Genomic DNA, 25,750 nt, shown 5'->3' with positions numbered 1-25,750 from the left:
AGTACCTAGAATCACGATGAGCCTGTGGTAAGCATGTAGCTAATGTGACTGAGTGCATTTACCCATACAGGGAGTGTATAAGGAATACACTTATAAAATGTAATAAAGGAAAACTCTTTATTTTTATTTATTAATTATTTTTGCAGGGCTGCCTCTAATATCTTTTTCCAAAAAAGATATATTTATTTATTTATGGCAGCACTGGGTCTTCATTGCTGCACGTGGGCTTTCTCTAGTTGCAGCAAACAGGGGCTTTTGATGGTGGTGGCTCCTCTTGTTTCGGAACGTGGGCTGTAAGGCGCAAGGTCGTCAGTAGCTGCCGCAGGTGGCTCAGTAATTGTGGTGCATTGGCTCAGTTGCTCTTCATTGTGTGGGGTCATCCTGGCCAGGGATCAAACCCACATCCCCTGTGTTGACAGGTGCATTCTTAATCACTAGACCACCAGGGAAACCCTATCTCTAATATCTTGACTTTTATTTTTAACTTTTTATTTTACAATGGAGTATTGCAGAGTAACAATGTTGTGATAGTTTCATGTGGACAGCAAAGAGGCTCAGCCATACATATATATGTATCCATCACCCCCTGGTGGCTCAGCTGGTAAAGAATCAGCGGAAGACCTGGGTTCGATCCCTGGGCTGGGAAGATCCCCTGGAGAAGGGAAAGGCTATCCGCTGCAGTATTCTGGCCTGGAAAATTCCATGGACTCTATAGTCCATGATGTGACAAAGAGTTGGACACGACTGAGCAACTTTCACTTCACTTCACCCTCCCCGCCCAAATCCCAGACCATCCATATAACATCGTAAAGAATTCTTTGTAGATCTACTATACAGTAGATTCTTATTTGTTATCCTTTTAAATCTAGCAGTGTGTACATGTCAATCCCTAACTCCCTAACTATCCCCTCCTCCCCATCAAGAACTCATTATATCTCCTGAACCTGCCCAGAAATCTCCATTCAACTTCCTTGAAACCCAAAGGCTCTTCTATTGTAGCCAATTAGAGTTATTCCCACATGACCCCAGTGCATCTCTGCATGTGACACGTGTACGCTCTCGACTTTCTGGCAGCCATTCTTTCCAGGGTGGTACAGTATTGTTTGCTCCTGCTGGAGTCCTGCCAGCGCTTTCTCTGTTGATGGGGAATTTATCACATTTCAGTTTCTTTTCTCAGTAACAGAACCTTCCAACGAATCCCTGCTGTTGTGTTCCCACAGGAAGCTGCTATCTTATTTTTCAGTATAAAGTTTAGGACAGAGAAAACAAAGCAAATGGAGCTGCTGCCAATCGTCCACTTGCTCCATTCACTTCACACGTGCATGAAGCAGGGAGGAAAAGAAGGAACATGCTGGGGATGTAAAACTGAAATCTCCAAAAGGGGTCGGAAATTGTCAGCCCTTAGGAGCATCTTGCCTGATGACAGGATTCCACAGAGAGGTGAAGGTACCTGGCCAAAGTACCGGGGTATAGGCATGACAGGGGTCAGGAGCCCTGTCTCTTGTCCCATGGGTTGTCCCATTCTCCAGGGATTACCCAAAGGGATGCTGATCCCAACAGGACTCTTCTGGCCCCTCAATCAGCAAGTAGATGAGAAGAATGGAAAGTAGGATCTCAACCTGGGTTATTTCAGTTGAATACTTGTAATATCCACTGATTCTCTTGATAATTCCTTTTCCTGGTGTCACGTCAGCCCCCTGAAATGGTTGTCCACTATATCCTTGTATACACAAAATGTCATTCCAGTGGGAAGGTGGCCAAAGATAGTAACAGCCAACATTATTGGGTGCTGTCTCGTGTTATCTCATGTTGTTCTTAGTGCTTTTTCTTTTTTGCATTAATGCAGTCAATCCTCAACAAACACCCCTTGTGCTAGGTATTGCATCCCCATTTTAAAGATGGGGAAACTGAGAAACAAAGAAGTTGCCCAAGACCACACAGTTTGAAAATGGTAGAGCCAGGACTTGATCTCAGCCAGTTCTGACTCTGAAGCCTATGCTCTTATCCACCATTCTTACTGTTTTTCTAGCCACTTAGCAGGGGAAGAAACATAGCATTCTGTTTTGATGTACAAGGAAATTTTCGTTTTTAAGCATATCTTGCACTTCTAAATAGCTTGGGATCTCCCAAGAAGTTTGGTGGCTGGAGGTCAGTTGAAAGCTGTAAATTGTATTTATTACCCACAGACTGGGTGAGTAAGATGTTCAGCTTCCTTAAGATGAGACCAGGCCTGTCCTGTCACAGTGCATTCTCAGCCCCAGATGTCTGGTATGTAGTGGGAAAAACAAGAATATTGTTGAATGACTAAATTTCTTATTAAATCATTTTATGACTACTGAATACTATTCTTGTTTGGATCTTGGATACATGTAATACAGGGAAAATTAGAGGAAAAACTTCCAGTTCCAAATAATAAGCTTTCTCTTTAAATAAGCAAGTGGCCAGAGAACATAAAAGTGGCATTTTGGGTTCCAAATATTGAGATTGTTATAATCTCCCATTGTGCTTTTTATATGTAAATACAGTGGTGTAGTGGTAAGCAATCCACTGGCAGTGAAGGAGATGAAGGAGAAGAGGGTTCCATCCCAGGGTTGGAAGATCCCCTGGAGGAAGAAAATGACAATCCACTCCAGTATTCTTGCTGGGAAAATCCCATGGACAGAGGAACCTTGTGAGCTATGGTCCATAGGGTCACAAAGAGTTGGACACAACTGAGTGACTGAACACACGTACGGTATAAACTGTATATATTTGTTAGGATAGTACTAGCTGCTGTAACAAAGAAGCTCTGTAATCTCAGGGGCTTAACACAGTAGCAGCTTACTTCTCACTCATGTACCAGTCCAATGTCCTGGCCAGAGGTTGGCTTTATTCCTAAGGTGATGCAGGAACACAGGCTTCTTTTATTTGGTGACCTCACCATCTTCTGGGGCTTTGGAGCCCTCTACTTACAGCTAGGCCAAGAGGGGAATACACATCCATTTTTCAACACTCTGCTCTAGAAGTAATGCACATCACTTCTGTTCATATTCCATTAGAGATAACCAGTCATATGGCCACACTGGGATGCAAGAGAAGTGGGGACATACATTCCCAGCAGAGCAGCTGTCTGTGAACTCACCTGCTTGAGAAGCATGAATATTTGGTGGGCAACTAGAAATCTGGGCTTCCCAGGCGACTCAGTGGCAAAAAATCCACCTGCCAATGCAGGAGATACAGGTTCAATCCCTGGTCCGGGAAGATCCCCTGGAGAAGGGAATGCTGGCAACCCACTGCAGTATTCTTGCCTGGGAAATCCCAAGGACAGAGGAGCCTGGCGAGGTCACAAAGAGTCGGACATAACTTTGCAACTGAACAACAACTAGAAATCTGCCACTGTGAAGAACAAACACTTTCCTGGGTTGCTTTTTATCATAAGGTGTCTACCAAACAACATACTTAAGTTAGAAATATTACAACCTTTGGTAACTTTTCAAAACCTCGTCTAGAAAAACGTAAGACTTTAGTTAACCAAAGCATACACATTCATGGATATGAGCTGGGATGTTAGGCAGCTTGGAACAGGGATCACAGGAAAGCTTGATCATAGACAACTTAACCTTTTTGAGACTCAGTGTGAACAGCTAGGTGGGGATCATTAATACTCATCTTGCAGTTTCATCATGATTAGAGGTAATACATATAAGTGAAAGTGAAAGTTGCTCAGTCGTATCCAACTCTTTGCAACTCCATGGACTATACAGCCCATGGAATTCTCCAGGCCAGAATACTGGAGTGGGTAGCTTTTCCCTTCTCCAGGGAATCTGCCCAACCCAGGGATCAAACCCAGGTCTCCCACATTGCGGGCCGATTCTTTACCAGCTGAGCCACAAGGGAAGCCCCCAATATATATAAAGGTCCTGGCAGACGGTAGATAGCAGATAAACCATAACTGGCATTACGAGGTCTTCTAAACAGCTATTTCTTAAGAGAGCAAATATTACTTTCTATTTTTTAAATTGCCTTGACAATGGAAAGTGTAATAAAAAACAAATAGTGGGCCTTATGAAAATATAAGTTGTAGGACAGTGTGGATGTTACGCTTCCAACTGCTAATGTGACAACATTGGTCCCATATCCATAATGAAGCCAGAAATCAGAGTCTAAGCAGGCAGTATGATTAACCTGCTTATAATTGCCTGAATTCTAGTAAGAGTCATAAGAAGGTGAAAAATGAGTATAATCTTCATAGCCATGATTTACTGATTTTCTCAATCCTCACACCAACCCCGAGACCTACTGTTACCACTGCCAATACCACCTATGTTATTACCATCACCATTTTGCAGATGAGAGAACAGAAGGATTGAGAGGGAAAACAATTGTCCAAAATGCTCAATTATGAGTGGTGGAACAGGGATTTGAACCCAGGCACTCTGACTCTAAAACTCAAGCTCTTAACCAAGGAGCCTGGGAGCTTGTTGGAGGAAATGCTTTATCTATGTGAAAACACTCGAGCACAATGCACGATAACATTGTGCTAAAGTGCGGTTCAAATTATAAATGCTATAGGAATTCAGTCTGGAGAGGAACTCTCTGTTCTTGGGCATGACTTTGTGCCAGGCATTGTACTGTTTCCATCCTTCCCAATTAAGGAGAGGTAGAACTGCATATGTGGAAGAACACACGCTTGGGAACTGGACAGGTAGGGTTTAATTCCTGGTGTGGCTATTTACAACTTGTGTAATCTCAGGCCAATTACTTAACCTTTCTGATATGGTTTCCTCAACTGAAAACAGGGTTTACTGTCATAAAATAGGATCAGCACACTGTAGGTGCTATTTATTCAATACTGATTAAGTCCTAGGCACTGGGGAGGATCACCATCAGCCAGAATAAGTTAGGTTATGCTGCTGTAACAAACAACTGCTAAATCTCCCTGGTTTAACACATGTTTAATATTTGCTCACACTACTTTTACAATGCAGGTTACTTGGGCCAGTTCTGCCATCGTTACAGAGGCCCAGGCTGGATGATGGAGGCTCTATATCTGTTCTTCATGGTTGTTGTGATTGCCAACATTGCATTTTCAGGATTGTCAAGACATGGGCATGTACCCGTTGGTCCTTCAAAGTTTCCACCTAAAAGCAATGCACATCACTGCTCTCATTCCATTGGTCTAAGTAATGTGGCCACATTTAATTTCAAGAGATGGGGTAGTGGATTCCTACCATGTTCAGGGGCTTCCCTGGTGGCTCAGATGGTAAAGAATCTGCCTGCAATGTTGGAGACCTCGGTTCGATCCCTGGATTGGGAAGATCCCCTGGAGGAGGGCATGGCAAGCCACTCTTGCTTGGAGAATCCCATGCCCAGAGGGTCACAAAGAGCTGGATACGACTGAGTGACTAAGCACAGCACACCACATCCCTGGGAAGGGAAAGACCCAGGGTTAACAGTTTTAATTACCACTACAGACATGATCCGTTTACCTGTAAAACAGATCCAGTAATCTATACTTCAAGAAGAAACTGAAGCTCTGAGAGGTTAAGTCATTTGACAAATGTCACACAGCCTAGCCACTAGGAAGCCAGGCTCAACCTGCATGTTATTTATACTGACTTTCTAATCTACATATGCAAAGTCTACAGATTTTGTATAAAAGCAGAATAGTTGCAGGAGGCAGGCAGGGAGACCCTGCAAGGGTGGAGGACACATTATGGTGACTAGTGTTACAGGCTATTACTCTGGCAGCGCAGAGGGGGCTTGCAGGGAGGACGTGCTGTTGCGGGATCCAGGGTAAGGTGATAAGGTATAGACAGGCCTGAAGACAGCAGGAATGCAGAGGGATGAACCTGAGAGCTGCGGAGGAAGGGCGAGTCCGGCTCACTGGTGAAAAAATGAACCACCACGCCATCTGCAGAACGCACCAGACATTCCTCACCCCTCACTCTTCCCATCCCAGTCTGGTATACCACACTATTGAAACAACTCCCGAAGCCTTCTTTTTTCTCTTGCCTTCTTCCTTATTTTCCCTTGCTACTTCTTAGAAGGTGGCAGTCTTGCCACAGTCGTAGCCGTTCCTGCCTGACCCTCGCTTGTGGGGGTGGGGTGCTGGGTACCATCTCCAGGATCTGGCCATTTCAGTTAAAGGAGAAATACAAACGCCCAAGGGGCCAAGAGGCCTGCCTATCGCCTCTGGCTTAGCCAGTCTCAGGCCCTGCTCCATCCGAGGTCCCTGGTTTGCCCATCTCCAAACACAGCCTTGGCGGGCAGGGTAGGCGCCCAGCTGCATCCAGGCACCTCTAGCGACCCAACTCTCCTCCTCTCCCAGGCGGGAGTCCTGGATAGTGTCGGAAGGCTGCAGTGCGGCGACCGGCCGCAGATTCAGCCTCGGAGCCTCCCTTCCTCCCCGCCTTAGCCTTTCTCCGGCGAGGGCGCGGGGCCGAGGTCAACGCGCCCCTCTTGGGGTTTTCAGGGGCGCGCAGCTGCCCCGACCCCGGCCCGGGAGAGCAGCCCTTCGCCAGTCGGGATAGGGGTCTGCGAGGCGCGGGTGGCAGCCTGGGCTGAGCGCGAGGGGGTGCGCACCGCGGCGGGGGAGGGGGAGCCGTGACTCACCGCCTGTAACCCAACACCCGCGCGCCTCCCCTCCCCCACCTCTCCCCGTCTCCGGCCTGGCGGCCGCGGCGACACCCAAAAGAAAATGAAGGGGCGCCCGAGCCCGCAGCGCCCCCGGCCGGATCGCCAGCGGGCCCCGGGGGCCCCCGGCTCCGAGCGCTCTCTTCTACCCGGCCCCGGGGCTCGGCGAGCCGCCGCCGTCGCCGCAGCCAGGGCGCGAGCAGGAAGGGAGGCCGAGCGGCCGGAGCCGGAGTCCGAGGAGGCGGCGGCGGCGGAGAGCCCGCGGTAGCGGCGGCGGCTGCGGAGGGCGAGCCGGGGGAGGGGGCGCCCGGGCTGGGAACCCCCCCGTCTCTTTCCCAGCCGAGCGAGGACAAAGCCCCCTGGCCGCCGGCACGGCCTAGCCGGCGCAGCACAAAGGGCGAGTCGCGACACGCTTCCATCCCCCTCCCAGTTCGGGGTGGCCCCGGGCCCGGGAGGCGGGCAGGAGGTGGGGGGAAGCCCCGGCCGCGCCGCCCCTAGCCCCCCTCCCCGGGGGCCGGCCCGCGCGCCGCCCCCGCCCCCGCGCCCGCCCAGTCTGCGCGTCCTCCCGGGGAGGGGTCTGGGGGCGCGGCGCCCCACATAACACTCCCCCTCCTGCGCTCGGAGCCACCCCTCTCCCCTCCCTTCTGCGAACACCACCGCCTCCCCTGCCACCGCCGCCACCTCGCCCGACGCGCCGCAGCTCGCCGCGGCCGGTGGGCGGTGCGCGGATCGTGCGCGCCGGGGGCGCCAGATGTGCAGTCCCCGCCGCCGCCAGTGACCCAGCCGCAGCCCCGGCGGGAGCCGGCCGCCTTCCCGATGCTGCGGGGGCGACCTTGAGCGCGCCCCGCTTTCTCTCGGCGGGGACCCCGACACCGCGAGCGCTGTGCTCGGTCCTGCCCTCTCCGGCCCGGCTTGCCCTGCATTCGGACATGGAGGGGGCCGCTGCGCCCGCGGCCGGCCCGGACTTGGGGCCGGGGGCGCCAGGCTCTCCGCCGGAGGCGGGGGCGAGTGCAGCCCCCTCGGCCGCGACCCCGGAACCCAGGAAGCCGCACGGTGTGAAGCGGCATCACCACAAACACAACTTGAAGCACCGCTACGAGCTGCAGGAGACCCTGGGCAAAGGCACCTACGGCAAAGTCAAGCGGGCCACCGAGAGGTTTTCGGGCCGAGTGGTGAGTTGGGGGGACACCCGGCGGGCTCGGTCTAGACGCGGCTGGGGACGCAGCGCTCACGCGACGGGGTTTGGGGGCGCAGAGGGGGGTCTCTGGTCCGAGAGGGGGCTTCCCCGGAACCCCCAGACAGATTCCTCACTCTCACCCCCGCCCCCGCCGCTCCAGCCCCCCGTGGCTCAGGCGTGTCTTTCTCCCGAAACACTTGTTACATCCTGTCTGCGCATATTTTGGGGGTTTTGATCCCAGCAGCAAAGTAGTGTTTATGATTTGCAAACACTTTGCACCATCGGGACCGTTGGGGTCTCCCTCGCGGGCACGCATTCATGCCCTGGAATGCCTTATTGCTGTAACTCCACACACAGCCACATCCGCAGCTCGGAGCTGGTTCGCCTGGTCCAGTATCCTATAGATGAATGAGACCCCCCCCCCCCCCCATCCCCCGCTCCCCTTCATCCTCCCAGTCCCCGTCGCCGCGGTGCTGAGGTCGCTGCAAGGGAGGACGGACTCCTGCCTGTTTTTAAGAGAGAAGGTTAGGGAATAGAAGTGAAGGTTCAACACTCATGCCTGAGGGTTGTGACAGTTTGCTGCTGGCTTCTGGAAGGACTGAAATGCCTAGGGCATGGATAGCCACACTGAGTTGCAGATTCAATGGCCTTTCAGGCCCCGGCTGCAAGACTGCTGTATTGTGTAAGGGGTCTGACCCAGCCTCCCCACTCTTTGTGACAGCTGTAACCCTGCCAGGGTCCTAAGGCCATTTACTCAGCCCCAAGTAACATCTTGAGTGCTTTGGAGTCTTTGCATTGTCCCAACTTTGGCTTGTTGTCATTTTCCTTTCTGCAGAACAGGCCCTTGCAATCCACGCTGCTTGTGGCTAGAGGGTTGGGTTTAAAGTGACTGACTATTGCAGAAAGATTTTGTGTGGTGTGTGGCAGAAAATTAACATGGTTCTTTCATTTTCAGCGTTATCAGATGGATTTTAATCCATTGAGGGCCAAAGTCAGAAAGTAATTATGAAACTCCTTGTGCACACTTTTGGGGGGTGTTTGGGAGCCCAGGGTTGCTTATAAACTTAACAAATGATCACAGGGGAAAAGCAAAATGGGCTGCTGAATAAAGTAAGTGGTGGGTTGATGTCAGTATTTTTCTTTTGCATCTGTGCAGTGACAGTTCTGTGGACAAAACCTGACACCAATCAGAAAGTTCAGCCAGCCCAATTCTCAAATATTGGTTTATCTGGATAATTCCTTCATTCTAGGCTTCACTCTTTGGGTTGATACAGCTTTATCCCAGATCCTAAAAATTAAAGTCCATTATAGATTAACTGGAAATTTGAGAGATTGTACATAGTATTTTAAAGCTGTCTCCTATCAACAAAATCTATAGCAAGTAGTCGAGAGGGCAGGTGCCATTTTTGTAGATTGAAAATTTTCAAGAGGAGATGCAGGAATGTCCTTTGAGGAGCACACTCGAAGGTCTGTGGAAGAGGAGGCTGAGAAACGTGCGCTTCATTCATGCTTTTTGTCTGAGGTGATATTCCCCAGGCTGGATGTTGAATAAGCAAAACCTAAGCCTAGCTCCTTGCTCATGTTGTCTTAATAGCTGTTGAAGAATCATGCTGGGAAGTTCGAAAGCGGAGTAATGAAAACCAGACGCGGTTGGAGCTGCAGGTTGAGGATGTGAGCTTGTGAGGGGTTGAGTGGTAAGGGTGTGTCTGGGATCTGTGAGGGGGCACAGACTCCGGAAGGCTGAGTAGCTTGCCGCCAACTGCAAGAGTGAAAGCTTGTCTTATGGCAGACATCTTTCTGAGCTTCACTGGGGCCTCAGGTATTCCCTCTGATAGCTGTCTGATCCACGGACTAGGATAGAACGAAAGGGATTGATTGCATCAGTAGGCGCGAGCCTGCCTTTCTCTTGTGGTGGGTGTCTCTTTCCCTTTATTTGCAGGAACTCTGAACATTCCTTCGGAATTTAATCGAATGGCCACTAGGGGGCGCCCTGAGAACGGAAGAGGCTCATTTCACAACAGCAAGCTGTTGAGTCCTCTGTTGTCCAGCTCTCCGTTCAGTTTCCCGTTGTGCTACTCATTACAGCTCAATCTCTTGTTTTACTCAAAGATTATGTAAAGATTCTCAATCTGGTAGCAGATCCACATCCAGAAACTGGCAATCCCCAGACTGCTTTCTACCTGATAAGCTTAGGATGTTAGCAAAATCATCTAAGTAGATGCATTAAGCAGATGAGAAAACAGATTGAGTGAAGGGAAGGCTTCCTTGACTTCAACTCCGTCCCCTCAGCCCCCCTCGTGGAGCACACTGCTCACAGATGGTGTTAGACCTTAAGTGAGAAACAGAAATTGTCAGGTGGAAAATTCCCTATGCCTGACTGGACAGAAAATAAAACATACGTTAGAAAAAATTGGTCAGCAAGTTGTTCTTGCCTGTACAGTGCTTGGTGACTCAGAATCTGTCAAGAGCAGCAAGAAATTTTCATCTGAAGTGTGACTTTGGAGTTTTCTTGTGGTTCCAAGGATACATTGAATATCCACTTGCTTTTGAGGTGCGATTCCAAATTCAGAGCACATTGTCTCAATTCTGCCTTTTAGGTCTTTGGGTAGAATTGCAAAGTGATGCTTTATTTTTGTTTGTACTCAAGCCTTTCCGAGCACTTTCCAAGAGGCGCCGTGCCTTTCAGCTGCTTTGCCAACGCAAGTGGCCCAAGTACAGTGCTGGGTGTTAGGCTGCCTGAGATGCTATGAAATCAGCACCCTTGAGACAGAGAATTGTTTAAGAATCTTGTGGCTTTTAATTGCACGTCTGGAATGGCCTTCTGAGTCAAACAGCACACCACGGAGCATCAGCATTCTGTGAAAGCCAGTTCGGAAGAGAGAGTTTGCAGAATCAGGAACTTGGAGTCAGCTGGTCCAGCCCTCTACGTGGTCCAGGCATTCTCCAGGCATCCTTTTCATCCCAAATGTAGTCTTGCTGCTACTGTCTGGGCATGTCTATGAGAAAGGACTCAAAGTGGCTTCTTCCAGAGTTTATAAGCTGCACAAGTGAGGCACTCTGGCAGAAGGACTAAGAGCCCTGGCTTATATTCAAATCCTGACTGATTGCTGACTAGCTTTGTGACTTTGGGCAAGCTATGTTAACCTTCAGAAGCCTCCATTTCCTCATCTGTAAAATGGGCTAATATAGTACCACCTCATGAACTAGTTGTAAGAATTGAATAAAATAACCTATATGAAAGTGAAAGTTGCTCGGTTGTGTCTGACTCTTTGTGACCCCATGGACTATACAGTCCATGAAATTCTCCAGGCCAGAATACTGGAGTGGGTAGCTGTTCCCTTCTCCAGTGGATCTTCCCATCCCAGGGATTGAACCCAGGTCTCCCACATTGCAGGTGGATTCTTTGCCAGCTGAGCCACCAGGGAAGCCCTTAGAAAGCCTTAAAAGGGGAAATTAGCAAATTCAGTTTCTTTTTTTTAGCAGATTTTTTTCCCCTTCATTTCACTTGGACTTTCATTTAGGTTTTAAGACCATCAGAGAGGCATGATGCATTGGACAATTAACTCACTCAGAGAGAGGTAGGAGAAATAAGCAACTTTTCAGGTTAATTAGGGAAGTGCACCCATAGGAAGCCAAGACCATCAGCCAGATTCTGATAGGATCTGAACACATTTCTAAGGCCTTGAATTTGGGCTTTGTTTATTGCACAACTTTCGTTTTGATACAGTTTCGGGCAGGGCTGCAGAGCGGGCCCTGTGTTATAACATGGCATTTTCTTTGAGCCAAGCTCCCTGGACCCTCAGGCTGCACTGAGAATTGCCAAAAAATCCAAGAGCAAAAATAAACAACGTTTTGGGGAGAGGTGTTATGCGATCAGCTCACCGTCAACTAAGTTCAACTCTCTCTCTGCTCCAAGTTATCTCTTGTGAGTAGTTTGAGGTGTGGTGTGAGCAGGAAGCAGGTCTCCGGGAGGGTCTGGCATGGGAATGGCAGAGCTGGTGGGTCAGTTGTGCCCCCAAATTACTATGATGCCTTGGGATGGGTGATGGAGCATCCTTACCCGGCAAAGCAACTGATTTGACTAAAAGTGGGCATTTTAAGCACTGGCCCAAAGTTATTCATAGCTTGATGCTGGAAAACTGCAGCTCAGGGGTGCAAATTAGTAAGCTGGCCTGCCGAACCAGGGGTGGATGACTGTCATATGCAGGGTGGCTGGGGTACCATATTGCAGCTAAGGCCCAAACCCAGTTTTAAGGTATAAGGGACCTCGACAGATGTGTAGTCCAAACTTTTCATCCATCCTTAAGGTGAGAAAAATAAGGCACAGAATTGTCAAGTGACTTCTCTGAGGTTGCACAGCTGGTAACTGAGTAGGCTGAGTCTAAAAAACCCGATTCTTCATTTGGTATTTCTCCATCACTCATTTAATACATCTTTACTAGAACAAGACATGATCTTTACTCTTAAAGAGTTTATAATCTAAAAAAAAAAAGAGTTTATAATCTAGTAGCAATGATGAAATGTACTTACAAATATTGAACTAATTCTGCTCAGTTCAGCAAAGATTTATTACCATCTGCCATATGCTTCTCACCATGTTAAATTATGGGGCATACACATGGATAAGACCTAAGGAACTTATAGTCTGGTGGAAGAGACAAGAGTGAGCAGTTGCTAGGCTGTGGGTACCTCTTCTGTACAGGAATTGATTACTTCTGGAGATTTTCAAGTTGAAACATAGCTCATTGAAGATCAGTTCATTAACTTGAGTGCCATGCTAGATAGGAACACCCCCTCCCTCAAATGCCACAACTGCTCTTATTACTACCAGCCAATATTTTTGAGAGTTTGGGGTATGTCAGGCTGTGCTAAGTGCTTTACAGATATTTTCTCATGTCTGATTGTCACTATGACCCTAAGAGGCACGCACTCACCTCAGACCCATTCAACAGATGGGGAAAACAATACTTGGGGAGTTTAAGTAACTTGCCCAGGGTTAAGTAGCAAGGAAGCATCAGACAAGTCTATTTTGAGACCCACTGCTGCTGGAGACATGGAGAACCTTTTATCTTTGTTGTGACCTCCGGATTTGGATGTGGTATTTTGCTCCTGTTCAAGAGAACTAGCCATGAGGAGATGCTTTTCCTGAGAGGTTTCTCATTGTTCAGGAAGGGGATTGAGAGAGGGCCAGGGAATACTGTAGGCTTAGGGAGGGCAAGGGCTGTTGAAGATGACCCTTGATTTGTATTTCCAAAGACCGAAATATGGAAGCTTTCAGGCAGAGGGCAGATTCTGGGGTGAGCAGGCCAGATGTCTTGGAATATGGGCTTTATGCAGTAGGAGGCAAGGCAGGTAAGATAGGAATAGGGGGATAATAATAACATTTAATAACAATAAATAATAGCAGCTAATTCTTCTTGAGTGCTTATAACGTGCCAGGTCCATTTAACTAATTTAATTCTCATAACAATCCTGTAATCGTCTCATCTTCCAGATGAAGAGGCTGAGTCACAGAGAGGTTCGCTAGCCTGCTGAGGTCACACGCTGCAGCAGAGTCGGGGCCTGGACTCAGGCAGTGTGAACGTGAAGACTGTGGCCAGCTCCCTTCCCCTAGGTGGGCTGAGCTGGGCTCTGATCACAGCGGGGCTCCGAGCCCAGGGATCTGCAGTGCTGGCTTGGAGCAGGGAGCCAACCTGGAGGTTTTCTCAAGAGCTGAGCTATGAGAAGATAAAGATCGGAATGGTGTCAGGGGTGAGGGCGGGGAGAGAGGTCTGCTTGTTGGGCCACGAGTCTGTTAATGAAGCAGGTCCAGTAGCGCTTCTCCTGGGCACACACTGAGTTCTTTGTGCCTTCAGCAGCCTCAGGTTCTGGAATCCCTTGGGGCCCTCTGGAGGTCAGCTGGTTCACTTTGCAGCGACAGAAGTGCTCCCTCACCACTCCAGGATGTCTGATCTCACTTCCTCCCAGGAAGCTGCAGGAGATAAGGATTGAGTCAAGGTGTCTTGTCTGCTGACAAGTCCCATCCAGCCATCTTGGATCTGCTGTCCATTCCTAGCAGAGTGCCAGGCACATAGGAGGTCCCGGGCAAAAGGCTTGTGGGATGGCACAGAAGGGAATACAATAGTGAGTAACTATTTCAGGAGGTATGGGAGCTGTAGGTCATCACCCCTGACCTCAAAGAGCTTTCTGATTTGTGGGCTTGAAAAGACAATGGCTGGAAATGAATGGCGGGTAACATAGCAGTGTCTGCAAAGTCAGGCAGACCCTTCCCTGCTCGAATTCCCATTCGGTCTTGTGCTCGTGGAGAGGAGAGAGCCGTCCTGGCTGTGGCTTCCTGTCCTCAGTGGCCCCGGAGTCAGACAGCTTAAGTCTCATTTGTCTTTCCCACATGAAAGTCCTGGAGCATCTGTAAGTTATGATTTGCGAAGTATCTGCTTTAAAGCAGAATGCATTTATCATCCCGCCAGCCCAGACGACACTGTGCAGTGCAGGAATGAGAAGATCCCAGGCCCAGGGCCCAGGAGGGGCCGGGCCAGATGACCCACCCGTGAGTAGAGTCTGGCTGTATTGATAAAATTCTCTGGAAATGGTCCAGAGGCAGCCAGATGTTGACTTCACAGTGAGGCTCTTCAGTAAACTTTTAACTGCATGTTCAACCCGGGGCTGGGCTAAAGATTCCCTATCATGAAGACACAGCCTCCACTAGGGTCGTCCCATCTTTTCCTTTCCTTCTGGCAAGGTATATTTCCCGAGGGCTTCCTAAAGTGCCCAGGACAGTGGGAAGTTTCAGAACAGAATATGACAAGTCCTGCCATGGAGGTACTGAGGACTTAGTTGGGGCGTGTCATGAACACATCTGGAATAACTGAGCACAGCACAAGGGTATGAATGAGGAGGAAGAAATGGCTGTAGAATCAGACAGACTTGGGTTCCTATTCTCCCCTGCGGCTCAGCACCTGGATGATCCTGGGCAAAATCACATATTTCCTCTGAGCTTCTGTTTTCTCTTCTAGAAAATGCGGCTGCCAACATACAACAAAGTGGGATTGCCATGAGAAGTAGGACTGGGAGCCTTCCGATGCAGAGCTTGTGCATATTAGGCTCTTGGAAATCAGAGCTAGTGAGAAGTGCAAGCAACGAGCACCTTGGTGGCCTTCTTATTCCTGGTCGTGGCTGTCCCTGCTTTAAACTTTCGCATGGGTGGCTGAGGACTTAAACTCTGAATTTGCATATCCTTCAAGTCCTGCCTGGCTGCCCAACTCTTGCTTCCATATCCTCTTGTCTTGGGCCTGTATCAGTTTCCTCCAGAGCTTGTGGGTTTGATGATTTGTCTGTACACACACCCTCCCCTTCCTCCCCCATTAGGAGGGAGGCAGGGTCACTGTCTTACCACTGCATCCTGGCCTGTAGCCAGGCAATATAGTAGATGCTCAGTGTGAATGAATGAATGAATGAATAAACAGCTGCATGAAGAGTGCACCAGCAGTCCTGAGAAGGGAGGGGGTCTGTGGAGGTGGGAGGCAGCAGGGAAGGCCCCTTGGGCCCCCATCCTCCCCCTTTTCCGGGTCACCCCCCTCCTTATCACCCTTTGGACAGCTGTGGAGGGTCGGCCCAGCATGGCCAGGTGCCTCTCCATCATAGCTCTGCGCTGAGGCTGCAGGGAGGAAGAAGGGAGCTGATTCTCACCCTTGGCGGCTGCTTCCCGCAGTTCTTTGCAACTCTCTGGTCTCCCTGGTCACTCCCACACTTCCGGGAGCCACCAGCAACCGCCCCCCTTCACTGCATCCCCCACCCTGTCTGAGAATCCCCGGTGATCAGCTCTGGGAGTAGGCAAGCTTGAGATGCAAAATGCATTTGCAAGATTTTCAAAACATTTTCTCCCTGGGTTGTAAATCAAGTACTTAAAGAATTGTAAACCAGCTGGAGTGCAGAGTTAATGTATGTCTGGAAAAAAACACCGTCGTGATTTGCCTTTAAAACTTGAGAAAAGAATTCCACTTGGTTTACTTTCCTTAGAGGTATTGAGGGGCAGCTGGAGGTGTTTAATGGGAGGGTGCTAAGAGGCCGCCATGGTTGGTTCCCTCTTTCCCTGGAAGGGAGGGGAAGGGCGGTGTCCAGATGGCTCAGAGCGCAGCTTGCATCTCTGTGGCCAAAGGGGCAATTCCCCAGCGTAAGAAAAGGGAGCTGCTGCTTTGTCAGTGTTTCCTTACGATCCCATCCCCTCCCGCTGGTGTCACACTTTGTGTATTGCTAGTTCTTCTGACTCTAAAGCCACGGAGGCAACTGATGGGTGCAGGTTGGAGGGAATCCTTGCTGGCTGTTGTCATTTCATTGTGATTGGGCTCAGTTCATGTATGATTCACCCCAGCTGCCAAGGACACTCATAACCCCAAGCTCCTACAGGAAGGTGGAAGGAAAGTGTACAAAAGGAGTGGTTCTGAGTCTGCCTCTGGAGCCAGGCACTGGGGTTTGAGACCCTGCTCTAACATCCTGTGTAAATTTGAGACTCAGTTTCTTCATCTGTGAAATGGGGAGTGGTTGTGAGGATCAACGAATTGTCTGTCGAATTCTTAGAAAAGTGTTTGGCCCATAGAGAAATGTTATTCTTGAAGGAGCCCTCTTCTTGGGAAAGGCGGGACAGGGGCTCAGCTGTCTTTGTATCTCCAGTAGCCTAGGCACGGGACAGCACACAGTAGGTGCCCCAGTGTTGAATCCCTTTTCTTCACCTATAAATCGAGAGACCAAGACAAAATGCTCAGCAAGGTCCCTGCCAGCTCATAGGAAGAGAATCCTGGGATTTGCTGAATGGAACTGATGAAACAGACTTCATTTCCTCTTGCCTGGTTTTTGGCAGGAGGTCTCTTTGTTGCGGGAAAGGGAAGTATCTTTGGCTCCCCAAACCCTTTTAAGATTGTTTGGTGCAGGCTTTGTCAAGTGTAGGGAGAGCCTGCATTTCCTTTCAGCTCAAGGCAGACATTGCTTTTTAAGCTTGTTTATGAAGTGGGTTCTGGACAACCCATGTGAGTTAGAAAATACTTTCAAAGAAGCTATCAGTTTTCTCATCTATAAAATGGCATGATGGTAGAACCTACTTCCCAGGTTGTCAGGGACTGTGCCAAGAACAGTGCCTGACATGTAGCTGGTTGTCAATAATTATAGACTGTTATTATTCAGGATTCAGAGGAAGGCAGTCTCATGTTCTGCTGGGTTGCTTGATGGGATCTTCACTCATTCCTTGGGTACTTTTAGTTTAGGGGACTTTGCCTTGGAGGCTGGAGGCCTGTGGCCACCTCTGCTCTCTGTTGTGCATTTGGGTGTCCCCGTGCTTTTAGCAGTGATGGGGGGCATTCGGCATCCAGGGAGTTCCTTCATCCGGGGGACAGGTGGGTGGAGGCAAGGCTTCAAGGAGGAGGCCCTCTCCCCACGGAAAGGCATGTTTTTGGCAGCCTCATTTAAAAGGCAGAATAGATGCTCATGTTTACTACTCTGCCATCCTTAAAGATGAAGTCACGCCATCAGACTCACTTCTGTGGAGCACTTTATATCTGCCAGGCCTTGGGGTAAGTGTGTTGCCTGCATCGTCTCACTGAATTCCTGGTCATTCTTAGACCCTCCCTCCTCCAAGAGAGATGCTATCACAGCCCCCGTTTTACTGCAGAGGGAACTGAAGCCCCCAGGGATGCACTGTCTGTGACGACCTGGGGATGATGGCTGGAATGAAACTCACGTCTGTCTGAGCTCTCGGCTGTGACTCTAGATGGCTTCCAAGAAGTAGAAACAGGTGTCAGTTTTCCTTCTGCCTCTCCCAGGTCGCACGTTGAAACATATTTGTGCACATTTTGGCTGAGCTCTTGTTCTGTGCCAGGCACTGTGTGGGCACTGGGGAGGCCGGGGCAAGGGGACAGAGTACAGCCTCTGCCCCAGAGGAACTCAACCAGCTCTGGGTTCTAGAACATGCAGCTGCCCTTTGTCATTTCTACATCCCCAGCCTCCCAGCCTTTGTGGTGCGCACTTACCCCTCCCGCCCGTCTATTGAAGGAGACCCATTCCCTGTTGTGTGTTTTTTCCCTTTCTCTCATCTCTTAGAATTTCATCTCTTTGTATCAGATACTTTGGTTATACAGCCTTGACTTTCTTGTTATCAACTAGAAGAGCTGCCAGCAAACTTTGAGAAGCTCTCAGCGGTCCTTGATGTAACATTCCAGCTTGTCTAGCTCTGGGTAGACTAGAAAGTGAATCTTTCTCACTTAGCAGAAGCCGTGGGAGGGAAGAGACTGAGACTTGGGTTGACCTGGTGAGCTCAGCCCAGCACATGGATGTGTTTGAATGGAAAGGCAGGACTGTGATGCACCCGCTCAGGAGAACCTCACTTTGCGTCTTCCTCACAGTTAATTGATCTCTGTTTCCCAGGCAGAATCAAATGGAATGCTCTGGGAGGGAATCAGTGTGTGAGTGGGAATGCTGGCAGCTGGTGGTATCAATCCTGGAGATGGGAGGGATGAAGTGGAAATCTCCACTGATTCGTAGCCACCTTCTTGAATGTGTAGGAAGGTCCAGAGTGGAAGGACGATCCTTTCCCTAATGATCATAATAGCAGGAAACACGCATTGAATGGTGCATGTATGCCAGGCACTGTTCTAACCACTTTAGGGGCCTTCTCTCCTTTGAACCTGCATTATTAGTATGTTCATTTTGCAGACTGGGAAGGAAAGTCTTAGAGAAGTCACATGACTTTCGCAGAGTCATGGAGCTGGGCTCTAGGCCTGGGCCATCTGCCTTCAGGTTCGAGGTAGTAATTGCTGGGCCTCTCACGGGTGTGGATCCTTGGAATCTTCTGCAGCTTCCTGCTTTGGTTCTTCACACACACTTGGGGGCCAGGGGTGGAGTCCCACTGAAGCCAGCCAGACTCACTGTTGTCTCCGGGCTTGTGAAAATAGCAACTGGAGGAACTTGTTTCTGTGAAGCCAGTTGTTCCATGTCTTACTCCTGGTGCCTGGTTCCGTGTCTGGTGCACAGGAAGAAGGCGGTCCATGTTGGTTGAATGGCTGTGGAGTGTTAGGAGTCTGGGGATGTGGTCAGGAAGCTTGGGGGCTGGTTCCTCCATTGCACCATGTGGGCCGCTTGACCTTGGGAGAATTATATCCCCTTTTCTGTACTTCTTCAGCTACTTTCTCTGTGAGATGAGCGTTCTAGGATTGATTTGGACTTCCACTCCAGCCCCATCCAGATTCTGCAATTGGTGAGCCTTTAGGTCTGGTCTCCAAATTGCTTCAAAGTGGGAGTCACTGAATCCTCCGTTGTTGGTCTCCCTTCCCTGGAAGGCGGGCTCTCCCAGGGCTTGGATTTCCACCAGTTTTGTCTCCTGGTGTAGCCCAAGTGCCTCGCACAGTGCCTGGCAAATCAGTATTGTTGACCTGCCTGCATGCATGCCTGAATGAATGATTGCAGGTATCTCTCTTGCTGGTGAAATCTCAGGATATCAAAAATTCTGTCACTAAAGCCCAAGAAGAAAGTTAAGCAGCAAAAGTACAATTTTCCAGGAAAAACACCCTCTTTATAAAGCCAAGATGCAGCCGAGATGGGGACAGTTATTATCCCTGCTAGCCGAGGGATTAGGGAGGCCGGCAGGATTCCTCGATTTTTCATCATCTGGTGAAGATTTTTGCAAACCACAAAGAAAACAAAACAAAAACAAAAACTCTCCCATCCCTCCCCTCCCCACCCCACCGCCTTCTTTAATGTCAAGCTGAAAGAGCCCTTGCTGGTTGAAACAGCTCATGAAGGAAGAAATTATAACAAATATTTTGCATTTCTCTGGTGGCGGCACAGTCTGAATTCCTTTCAGCCCCACAATGAGTTCTAATTTTATGAAATGTTTGGATTAGCCACCAATTTTCCGGTGGAATTTAGGAGGCTTGTATTCGTACTTATGCTTGAAGCAAAGAAATCTCGTAAAATCCATGCAAGGCCCAGTGGGATGTTGTAGCCAAGGACAAAATGACCGTCAGCGGAATGACGGGACGAGAGAGATCTCTTTGGCAGCTGTGGGCAGGCTTGGTGGATGATGGGATGTTCTTGAACCACGGTCTCTGGGGCTTGGCCGGGCTGCATACCACTTCCAACTGATCGTGGCCTATAAAAATTCCAGCCCAAGTACAATGCCTTGTACCTGACCTTGTTCTTTCGATTCCCAGAGCCAGAGAATGTTAGAGCATCTGGTAATTGGGTGAGAGGCATTTGATAACACATGGTGCTTGACCCCCCTCACCCCCCGGCATAGCACTGAGTGCCTTGTGTTATAATTTCCCGTTTACTAATCTCTTTCCTCCTCCAGACCTGCACTGTCTCTTGTGGACACATGTGCCTATTAAAGTTAACATTCATTACAATGAAATAAAATTAAAACCTTAAGTTCCTTAAGCCACATGGTAAGTGCTAGATAACCCTACGGGGCCAGTGGCAACCATCGGACAGTGTGGGGAAGATAATTTCCATCATCACAGAAAGTTCTAAAGGATGGTGTTGCTCTAGAGGCTGAGCTTAATGACAGCATGCTCCATCCGCTTCCTTGTTTATTAGCTCCATTCATAGCTCTTGTCACCATCTGTAATTACCTCTAAGCAACCTCATTCATCATCTTTTCTGCATTTCCAGGGTCTAGTACAGTTACCTAGTATATAGTAAGCATGGTGAAGATTTTGAGTAAATGAATGAAGTTGTCTGTCTGATTTAGCATCACTTTGCATGTAGCTGCCATATAGCAGACCTTGACTGAATACTTACAGAGTTGTAACGCTTGAATGGATTCACCTGATACCTGTCCAGCATGTAGTATATGTCAGGCATACTCTGTGCAAGGCTTAAAGGCTGTGATGGTGAGCAAATGGACATGACTCTAGTTAAGGAGCTTAGCCAGTCTAAGGGCTCTTAGATTTGCAGGGACATGGGAGTCTCTGGGTGTGCCTGTTAAAATGTACCATCCTTCACACCCACCCCAGAGAGCTTGGTCTAGCGGGGTAGGGGGACTTATGGAGACCTGGGAGTCTTCAGCAATTTAACCAAATACCACAAGGAAATGTGATGGGGTTGGTCCATGGTGTGTCCTTGGGAAACACAACAGTGGGAAGCTCTCTGCATTCATCTGAGGATATATCACCCCACTTTCTTCACTCCACACCTTTTGTGATAACTGGAGCCCTCCTAAGACCGCAGACCTTTATATTGGAGCCATAGTTTGAGATCTCTTTGTCTGTTATTATCCCATGGAGGAATAATAATAATAGCAAACAATTACTTAGCAGGAATTGGGTCAGGCAGTAGTCTAAGCTTGTTGAATCACTGACTTAATTCATGGTCCCCCTAAGAGATGCCCAGCATTATCATCCCCAATTGACAGTGGATAAACTGAGGCACAGAAAATTAAGTCACTGGCCCATGTTTACACTACTTGTAGGTGGAATTCCAACCCTGAAGTGCTGTGAAGCTGCTGCTCTCAGTCACTGGGCCTTGAGCTGCTGCTCCCCAAAAGTCAAATGTGCCTTTATATCCTTTTCTGCCAGTTACTCAGAATCAAAGTTCCAGGTATATTTATGAAATTCCTGTTTAGGGACTTAACACGTGTAGGCCTTAGGAACTCTGTGGATCTACAAATGCCCATCCCTGGCTTCAGGGAGCATAATTCGTTCAGACATTCCCTTGGGCTTAAGATGACCTTGCCCTGTGTGGTGCTGGAAGGTGAAAGAGGCTTGCAGCTCATAGAGGAGACAGAGGCAGGGGCAGGGACCTCCCAAAAAAGTGTTGCCCCCAGGTTAGGTTGTCCTCTGGACAGGAAGAGCAAAGCAAATCTTACCAACTAGCTGTTCCCTCATTTTGCTGCTTGGGACTCCGTTCTTTACATAGTTTTGCTATAGAATATGCCTATTTCGGGGCTTCCCCGGTGGCTCAGCAGTAAAGAATCCGCCTGCAATGCAGGAGCCCACAGGAGACGTGGGTTTGATTCCTGGGTGGGGAAGATTCCCTAGAGGAGGGCATGGCAACCCACTCTAGTATTTTTTTGCCCAGAGAATCCCTTGGACAGAGGAGCCTAGCAGGCTATAGTTCATAGGGTCGCAAAGAGTCAGACATGACTGGAGCGACTTAGCACACAAGCCCATATCACCCAGTAGGGGTTCTGAGTGTGGATATTTTGTGTGTATGATGGGGGGGATTCAACATAAGGAACGATGTGCCCTTTCCCCCCACCTAGCAAGGCAAGCAACCCCTTAGAGTTGAGAGATGCCAGAACTCCTGACCCTCTTGGGAGAACCTTGAAAGAAGGAGAATAAAGTGAGCTTGGTAGGATAATCACCCTCCGTAAGTGTTTCCATGCCTCATTCCATTTCACAGTGACTCTGTCGTGAAGTGACCATTATCCTTACTTTGCGCTTAGAGAAGTTGATCCTCAGAAAGGGTAACTCATCTGCTCAAGGAAGCAGGGTAGCACCTGAGTTAAAGACTCAGGCACATTTGACCCCACTGTGGGCTCTTCCCCCTACACTGTGGGTTCTCCATCCCGCTGAGCATTAGAATAGCCTAGGGCCCTTTTAGAAGCTCTCGAGGATGGGGCCCATTTTTGAACAGATGCCTCAGTGCATAGCTGAGTCCATGGTGGAGCCTGTTGACAACAGGGGCCCTAGGGTCTGCAACTCCTGAAGGTGTCCCCTCTATGCCTGGTCACCCTAGGACCTTGCCCGCAGCAAGGCAAGGCCCCTCCCCTGTGTGGCCTCCTTCCTCCAGGGAGGGCTGGTGGGGCCTAAGCCATCCCACTGGACCTGAGCCGGGGACCTTTTGCTCCGTTGCATCAGAGGCTGCCCGTAAATCGGCAGCTGGCTTGTTTTCTTTTTAGGCTTCAATTGTAGCGACCTTTGTGCGTCTGTTTATTTCAGGGAAATAATTCCATCCTGCAAAATCGATTCCCTGAGTGCTACAGAAGTACATTTGGAGGGACTTCTTTACTGGGGTGACCCGAATTGTCCCCTTTCAAAAGAGGCTACAGCTGTTCCTTGTCTCCCAACCCCCGTCTCCCTTTGCCCTCTGACACCGTCCTCTCAACCTCGTATTTGGAAGGTTTTGCTGCAGGATTTTTACTTACACACATTTCTGCATATGGCCTATTTGTTAATAACAATAATTTAAAAAGCAGTTTCGTAGCACGTACTGTATGTTGGACAGTATTGGGCATTTTTTATACATTGTCTCATTGCATTTCGCCTTTTCTTGGCAATAATGAGTGTAAACACTTCTGAAATCTGGGGATCTTTATCCTTGAGTGGGGGAAGTTACAGTTGTAGCCTGGTTTGCTGGTGTTTTTTGGAGGATGAGGAGAGGGGGCTTCCCGGGTAGCTCAGTTGGTAAAGAATCCACCTGCAATGTAGGAGACTCCAGTTCAATTCCTAGGTTGGGAAGATCCGCTAGAGAAGGATTAAGCTTCCCACTCAAGTATTCTTGGGCATCCCTGGTGGTTCAGATGGTAAAGAATCCACCTGCAATGCGGGAGACCTGAGTTTTGTCCCTAAGTTGGGAAGACCCTCTGGAAAAGGGAATGGCTACCCACTCCAGTATTCTTGCCTGGAGAATCCCTTGGACAGAGGAGCCTGGCAGGCTGCAGTCCATGGGGTCACAAAGAGTTGGACATGACTGAGTGACTTTCATTCTTCACTTTCACACACTGGGAGGATGAGATGTCCCATGGATTATAGAAGCTGCCATATTGGGGCAGTTGGCTTGGCTGGGATGGTGGTCGGTCATTGGCTGATTGAACAGAAGAGGGCAGGAAAAGCAGAAAGCAGCCCAGCAGTCTCTAGGATTCAACCTGCCATGAGTCCCAATCAAGAAAGTGGAGAATTATCATTAGTCTGATGCATTGGTCAAGTGGAAATACTAAAAAGTTATAAGAGAGCTCCGTATATATTTTTTCAGGTAATTGAAACTCGTCCATGTACAAGCCAGTCTTTTTAAAAAAATTGTAGCCGTTTCTTAAGGAAATGTTTCTCAAGATTTCTCAAGATGTACACTTCCTTCCTTCTTAAAGCAAAGTACCTCGAAGGTAGTTAAACATTTTCTTGATGTCTTTGGGGGAACTTCTAGACTGTTCTCAGTGCTGTATTGTGGCGATCCCATGCCTGCTGTTCATAGTTTCTCAATCTGCTCCTTCATCAGCTTCCATGACTTTTTGTGACCCTTTTACACGATAATGTTTTTCTTTCACCTCTAGCAAACATAATGCATGCTCGGTAACTGAAAACTCACAAGGTACAGAAAAGTTAAAGATGAAAGGTAAAGCTAGTTATCCTGCCTTGATCCATCAGTGAGGCTGTCTGTAGTGGCTTCCTAGTTTCATGTTCCCACTTCCCTACAGATTTGCCATGACAAGCTTATTAGAACCATGGTAGCAGGAAGACGCTGGGCGACCATATTCAGGGGCTCAGTGGATAGATTCTAGGCCATTTCTTGGAGTGGCTTTTCTAAGAGTTTATTTCCCTTCCTCATACAATCTTCAGAGATGAATGGGCCACAAATCTAGAAATGAATCTAGAAATGAACCTAGAGTCTAGAATCGTGACAGTGAATCTAGAAAAGTACTGTTTTCTCATGTAATGGAATGAGCCATTTTGGGGGGAGTTGGGCCAGCCAGACTCACTCAGTTTAGTATGTGGGTGAGCTGGTTCTGTTGATTCAGGGTCCACTGCATTTTCCATTTTGTTCACATTTTGCCTGTGTTCCAGATTGTGGGTTAAGGGATAAATGACTTCGGAGTATTTGGAAAACTAAAACCAGGAGAAAACCTACCTTCACCTCATTCACCTAGGTTGCTCAAGTGACAGATTTTTTAACTTCTGAAGGAGTAGGAAGCAGGATGCAGGGCTTTCCTGGTGGCTCAGTGATAAAGAATCCGCTTGCCAATGCAGGAGACAGATTCGATTCCTGGCCTGGGAGGATCCCACATGCTGTGGAGCAACTAAGCATGCTCGCCACAGCTATTGAGCCTGTGCTGTAGAGCCAGGGAACCACAATTGCTGAAGCTTGCATGCCCTAGAACCCGTGCTCCGGCAAAAGGGAAGCCACTGCAATGAGAAGCCCGCATACTGCAACTGGAGAGTGGCCTGGGCTTGCTGCAACTAAAGCCTGCACGGCCACAAAGACCCAGCACAGCCAAAAATAAATACATAAATAAATAAAATTAATTAAAAAAAGAGAAGCAGGATGCAGCCTCCTCTTCAGCATGCCAGACCTACTGTCTTTTTGAACATCAGTCTTAGATTAATACCGAGATGGACGCAGAAACACACTTGAAAGCAACTTGCATCAGTCTCCATACATAGCTTACATTTTATGACCTGCTTAGAGATGCAGGGCGCATAAATCTCGGGGAGGACGGTCTTATTTACTTGTTCGTGTTTTCTGCAGATGGGGCGCTTGCATCAGAGCCTGGCTGGCCTCAGATGTCGGCTCCAGGATATTTTAGCTGAACTGTATGAGTCCATTAAACAAATGTAAGAGTTTTGGGGCAAGGAGGGCTGTGTCTCAAACCAAATGTTTTACATGGAGAACATCTGGGGAATATTGGTATTTGTGTGTACAGTACATCAGAAAGCAGCTTGGCGGGCTTCAGCTGGGATGTTTCTGGCCTGTGGTTGCTGGATTTGACAGTTTTGTTGTAAGGGAATGGTTCTTATGAAGTGTTGCCATAAAGGCAAGGCTTGGTCCAGGAAGGGGTGTCCTCGTTTAGCCGTGCACTCAAATTGCTCTGATTAGCTCTCCGGCCAGATCGCCCACGGGGAATAGTTCTATATCTGAACTAGTTTTTCCCCAAGGTTTAAATGACAGAAAAAGGAAGCATCGCAGTGCTAGGACTTGGGGTGTTTCTTCTTTTCCCTGTGGTTCCATTTGATGACACTTGGAAACAGGTATGTCCCAGGT

The 25,750-nt window shown here is 48.7% G+C and overlaps 2 protein-coding genes across 2 annotated transcripts in view; one reads left to right on the top strand and one right to left on the bottom strand.

The window, feature by feature from the left end:
- Positions 1 to 227: 227 nt before the first annotated feature.
- On the bottom strand, positions 228 to 7,538 carry LOC139183040 (serine/arginine repetitive matrix protein 3-like). The gene is made up of 3 exons (XM_070788771.1): positions 7,297 to 7,538; positions 5,211 to 7,192; positions 228 to 5,120 (listed from the first exon to the last, which is right to left on the bottom strand). The coding sequence occupies exons 1-2, from the start codon at positions 7,536 to 7,538 to the stop codon at positions 6,451 to 6,453; spliced, it is 984 nt and encodes a 327-aa protein (XP_070644872.1). The 3' UTR covers positions 228 to 5,120; positions 5,211 to 6,450.
- NUAK1 (NUAK family kinase 1) overlaps positions 7,150 to 25,750 on the top strand; it is a 79,562-nt gene continuing 60,961 nt past the window's right edge. Inside the window, exon 1 of the mRNA XM_019961235.2 lies at positions 7,150 to 7,787. Within this exon, the coding sequence (XP_019816794.2) occupies positions 7,545 to 7,787 (243 nt within the window). The 5' untranslated portion in view covers positions 7,150 to 7,544. The remainder of the gene's footprint in view (positions 7,788 to 25,750) is intronic.

Source organism: Bos indicus, chromosome 5 (assembly GCF_029378745.1).
Source record: "Bos indicus isolate NIAB-ARS_2022 breed Sahiwal x Tharparkar chromosome 5, NIAB-ARS_B.indTharparkar_mat_pri_1.0, whole genome shotgun sequence".
NCBI lineage: Eukaryota > Metazoa > Chordata > Mammalia > Artiodactyla > Bovidae > Bos > Bos indicus.
The sequence above is the reverse complement of the archived record's forward strand: the minus strand, read 5'-3'. Positions and strand labels throughout refer to the sequence as shown.

Bases quoted from the DNA above. Each gene is read 5' to 3' on its own strand.
- LOC139183040 (XM_070788771.1), bottom strand. From the start codon at position 7,538: ATGCAGGGCAAGCCGGGCCGGAGAGGGCAGGACCGAGCACAGCGCTCG. The intron at 7,193-7,296 runs GTGGCGGCGGTG...CCGCGCCCCCAG, and splicing joins GCTGCGGCGCGTCGGGCGAG to ACCCCTCCCCGGGAGGACGC.